The sequence below is a fragment of the Microtus ochrogaster genome, unplaced genomic scaffold (genome assembly GCF_000317375.1).
Source record: "Microtus ochrogaster isolate Prairie Vole_2 unplaced genomic scaffold, MicOch1.0 UNK66, whole genome shotgun sequence".
In the NCBI taxonomy this organism is placed as follows: Eukaryota; Metazoa; Chordata; class Mammalia; order Rodentia; family Cricetidae; genus Microtus; species Microtus ochrogaster.
In genome coordinates, this window is record NW_004949164.1 from 1856114 (window position 1) to 1861642 (window position 5529).

General features: G+C 37.2%; 2 protein-coding genes across 2 annotated transcripts in view; both read left to right on the top strand.

Moving 5' to 3' along the window:
• Positions 1 to 191, top strand: part of LOC101990310 (histone H4-like) — a 16427-nt gene extending 16236 nt beyond the window's left edge. The window contains exon 3 of the mRNA XM_026777426.1: positions 7 to 191. Within this exon, the coding sequence (XP_026633227.1) occupies positions 7 to 191 (185 nt within the window). The remainder of the gene's footprint in view (positions 1 to 6) is intronic.
• LOC102002731 (histone H3.1) overlaps positions 1 to 5529 on the top strand; it is a 69201-nt gene that overhangs the window by 21935 nt on the left and 41737 nt on the right. The gene's annotated exons all lie outside the window — the stretch shown is intronic.

The window sequence follows — 5529 nt, forward strand, 5'->3', positions numbered from 1 at the left end:
GCGGAGGAGTCAAGCGCATCTCCGGCCTCATCTACGAGGAGACCCGCGGGGTGCTGAAGGTGTTCCTGGAGAACGTGATCCGCGACGCGGTCACCTACACGGAGCACGCCAAGCGCAAGACCGTCACGGCCATGGACGTGGTCTACGCGCTCAAGCGCCAGGGCCGCACCCTCTACGGCTTCGGAGGTTAAGTTGCTTTTTTGTCCATTTCTTCACAAAGGTCCTTTTCAGGGCCACCACATTTTCTTTAAGGAGCTTAAACGCTACGTTAAGAATACAGTCGTTTGGATTGCCTCTGAGGCTAGAAGCCAAATGGTATGAGTGTCCAATCAGAGCAGGCCTGTCTATGCTCTTCATTTGCATGTCATTTATCAAAGTGCTGTCTGCAGGATCTCTTTGGAATCAGTCAAGTGGTTGTCGAAGCACTTAAAATGAGACCATGTTTAGAATCTTTCCACTTGTAGTTAAATATCCTTGCTCTTTTTCAGAGCGTCCAGCCTCTTATAACAATTTGAGGTTGCTCTGACTCAACACGTTTTCTCATGCTGTGACACTTTCTGGTGACTGAAAGTTGCCACCTTTGGGGACTGAGCTTCTAAATCACCTAAGCAAAATTGATCGATCAAGAGCCTGTTGTGCTCAGATGACGACCCCCAGACTGTAATAAGCAAGGTTTAATGAGCATAATACAAACATGTTTGGAACTCATCTCCATCCCTGTTACAAGGTAGAAAGGAGCTGTATCTCCTCTGTGGGGTAAGCTCTTAAAGGCATAACTACAAAGAGAATCTTTGAAGATGCTTTGGCACGGGTACAAGGACTTTTGCTCCCTTCCATTCTGTTAAGTCAGCTTTTTCCTTGTTTTTAGAGCAAGGTCACTGTTTCTGAGTTAGGTCATCTTTATCAGCCTGTACCAGGTGGCTGACTGGGCTGAGCTAAGTGACCTTGTGCTCGGAATCTCCTGGGTGGGAGAGGGGACGGCCAGTATCTTCCTGGGAAAATATTCTGCTAGGAAATTTCTTCTTGCCCCTTTTGAGAATAAGGGGTGAGGGTCCCACAGAGTCAACAGCTAAAACTATAGTTAGTATACATTCTCAACTAACTCTTCAACGTTCAGAGTTTTAAGCATCAAATGTATTTTAGGCCCTAATCCCTCTGAGAACAAAAGTCCAGGACAGAAATAGCACTAGGAAAATAATTAGTTTTAAATAACTTATCCAATATCTGCACCCATTCTTTATTCCCTTATATATGTCCTTTCTTGTTCTCGTCGTGTTATGCTGTACCCTTGTGTGCATTAGTTTACACATATTTTTTGCTAGATTCCGCCTTTGAGAGCATGTGGGTTTTTTTCTGAGACTGTGTCCTTGCTTAAAATATATTTTATAATTACATTATAAATTATAATTGCATTATAATTCCATCTATTTTACTGCATTTTCTGACTTCATTTTTCTTTAGACCTGAATAATATTCGTTTAGTTATTTATATACTGAATTTTCATTATCCGTTCCTCTGTGGTAGACAACATGGTTGATTCCAATTCTTCTCCATAGCGAACGAAGCAGCAATGAACATCGGGGTACAAATATCTCTATGGGATGTATGGCGTTCCCTGAGTATATGTTCAGGTATGAAATAGCTTCAGCATATTTTTTTGGGGAAATCTCCAACTGATTTCCACAGTGGCTGTATTTATTTGCACCTCCACCCACAGTGAATCATGTTTCTTCTACAACATTGCCAACATTTTTGATGATTCCCATCCTTAGTGAAATGGTATTTCAAAGTAGTTTTAATTTGTATATCCCTGATGTCTTTGATTATTATTGGCCATCTGCCTTTAAATTTCTTTTAGCTATTTAATTTATTTACTGATTGGCAGTTTCATTTTTGGGGTAATTAATTCTTGTGATTCTTTGTAAATTTAGATATAGTCTCAGGCCCGAAATGTAGCAGGCAGATTTGATCCCATTTTGTAGGTTATCATTTGATGTTCTTATAGTGGTATATTATTTTTAGTTTTATAAATTAATCTTGCCTGAAGACCGGAGGCAAAGCTCCAGCCACTGGACGCTAGGTAATGGTGACACACACCTTTAATCCCAGGAACTGGGAGGTAGAGGCTTGTGGATCTCTGTGAGGTCAAGGCTACCCTGGGCTACACAAGATCAACTCAGAAACAAATCCAGGTGGTGGTGTTTCACCTTTAATCCCAGTTCTAGGGAGTCATGCCTTTAATCCCAGCATTAGAGGGAATATAAAATATGAGAAGAGAGAGGCTTGTCTAACTGGTTTTCAGTCGCCCAGTCTTAATATAAGTAAGACTTCATTAGTGGCTTGGCTGACTTGCTTTCCTGGTCTTTAGGCAAGATTTATTTATTAAAATACAAATAATATATGGCTATATGTTTTGATTGCTTATTTTGCTATACAGAAATTTTTATTTTCATATTGTTCCACCTGTTGATACTTGGCTTCAGTTCCTGTGTTGTTTGTTTTTTAACAATTCTTCCTACTACACAGCCTGAAGGGTATCCTCTGTGTCTTTGTATAAAAGTTTAAAAGCTTTAGATTTTTGATCCATTCTGAAATGATTTTTGTACAAGATGAAAGTTATAAATTTAAGTTAAAAATATAGTTTTATCAGTACTGCTTGTTAACTGCTTAATCTGTTCCAAAGTGTGTTTTCCCCTTTATCAAAAATGTGGTGGGTAAATATTTGCCTTTTTATTTCAAGGTCCTCTATTCTGTTTCAGTGGTCTGTCTACTTGTCTCTTTTTATGCTATAGTTCTGTTGTATGATGAGATTAGGTACAGCCTCCAGCATTGTGCTTACTCATTAGAATTCCTGTGGCTATTTTATGGTCTCTTCATGGTTTTATATGAATTATTCACATTTTTTTCATAACCTGTGAAATGTGACTTGGACATTTCCATAAGTATTGGATTAATTCTGTATATTAATTTTGCTACTGTAGATGTTTTTTCAGTTATTCAGGAACATGGGATTTTTTTCATTTTTTTAGCATCTTCTGTTGATATATTTTAGGTGAGAAACTTACACACCATCATACATATAAGGACAAATTAGTGTTTTTTTATTTTTGGCCAGCCACCAAGCATGGGCTAGAGCAGAAGAATGTCTCTTGGCACCAAAACTCAAAGGAGACTGTGTTTTTAAAAGTGCAACAGACCACAATTATGTCAATCTTAGGAGAGGGTCAAAGTACCCTTATTTATGTTTTTCCTCAACATAGTAGTTATTTCAGATACAACAAAATAATTTTATCACTTATTTTAGTTTATTTTTAGTTTGTACAAACATTAATGATTTTAGTTAATACATGTGGACATCGGTCAGGTTCATCGACAGTGCAAATGTATCTCCAAGACAGACAAGGCCATTGTAGGGCTAGAGAGCCAAGACATGTCTACACACGGAGACAGAAAATGGAGTCAGAACAAGATGGCCTAATCCTAGACACTTCACTGTGGTTTTCCTTTTTCAGTATCTTAAAGTAGTTGTTGCAGAGCTTTTGAATTTTTTTTTTTGCTTGGATATATTCATGAATTATTTATTAGGGATATTTTGAATGGAGTGTTTTTCCTGACTAGTCTGGGAAGCTCAACTGTGTGTCACATGAAAACCACTGTTTTGCTTGTTTGTTTTTGTTTTTATTGATTTTTTTATATGCTGGGACTTTAATATGTCTATCTATAAGACATATTAAGTTTCTAATCGGCTCCATGAGATCTTTAACAGACTGCATAGGGTCTTTTAAGAATCCTATCATCTTTAAATAAGGATAGTTTGACTTCCTTGCTTTCTGTGATGACCCCTGGTATGTCTTTCTCTTGCCTGCTTGCTAAAGATAAGCAATTCAGAACTACATGGACTATGAGCGGGGAGAACAGTCACCCTGTCCGTTCCTGCTCTCAGAGGAAATGTTCCCACTTTGTTTCCATTTAATACTCAGCTGGCTGTAAATTTGTTGTAGATAGTATTTATTATTTTGAGATATTTTCTTTATATTCCTAAAGCCTGTGGAACTTTTATCAGGAAGGAATGTCAAACTTTATCACATGCTTTTTTAGAGTCATTTGTAATCATTATGTGGATTCTGTTCATGAATTTGTTTCTATTTCTTTTTTTTTTTAATTTAATATTCCCACTTGGGAGGCAGAGGCAGGCGGATCTCTGTGAGTTCGAGACCAGCCTGGTCTACAAGAGCTAGTTCCAGGACAGGCTCCAAAACCACAGAGAAACCCTGTCTCGAAAAACCAAAAAATAAATAAAAAAAATTAATATTCCCTCAATATCCTATAAAGGTTTATTATATATCTGTGATATGTAATATCTCAAATCAACTCTCCATTGATTTATTGAATATCTTTGTTGGGCCCTAGAGTCCAAAAACCGAGGAGGAGCCGTGCCCCAGACACCATCCCTCACACCACAGCTGATGTAAAAGCATGAAGATTTTATTAATTCTGTCATGACAGGGTCTACCAGCATTCGGGAAACCGAGAGACCCCGAATAGATGGTATAGGCTACTTTTAAAGGAAAAGCCATAGAAGTAAGGGGTTGTTCTTTGCCTATTACGATTGGCTTATTCGGAAATGCTATTACCGATAATTGGCTGGAGAGCTGTTGCCAGATCAGATGAGGGAAGAGGTCACTTGGACCACGTTTCCCAGGGACTGAGTCAAAACATATGTGTGTGGGTAATTGTTCAGGAACTGAGTCAACATCAGGGAAATGGAAAGTTCCCAATATTTCAGTAGTTATTAGGTCCCTGGTTCCCAGGGGGGAAGGGGCAAGCATTAGTATTGAGACAGAGAGAGCCCAGAATTGGTCAGAAATGGCTTCAGAATTGTCTTAAAGTTTTACATCTTTATTTTGATATCTAAGTAAAAAGGTGAAGTTTAGTGTATAAAATTTAATTCAAAAGTAATCTTATATTATAGCTATAGTTTTAATAGTTTTCTTATGGATCAATGACTAAAACTTTTGGTTATTTTTTCCAGTTCAATGATATACTTTGAAAAGAGAAGTTTATAAAGTGTTATAGTAGATAGTTTTGAAGTTTTACTAAGCACAGAGAACACATTACATTGTTTCCTCATTTTATAGAAGACACACTCTATGTAGAAAAAGTAATACAATTAAGAACAAGTAATTTACCTTATGATAATTTTATCACTGAAATAGAAGAACAACATATTTATATCTATTATTTATTTATAAGCCAGAGGTGGTGCTGTCTTTTGTAATTCAGACACTCCAGAGATGCAATCAGGAAAATCAGCCAGGAGTTCAAAGCCGGCTTCGGCTACAAAGTTAATTCAAGCCTAGCTTGAATGAATGTATGTGAGACCGGATTTCACAAAAAAAAATAAATAAAAATAAAAATTCTCCTTGCTCCATTTCTTTCCCTTTGGTTTAGTATTTGAATTTGATTTTTTATTTTTATTTTTTTATTTATTTATTTTTCTTTTCGAGACAGGGTTTCTCTGTGGTTTT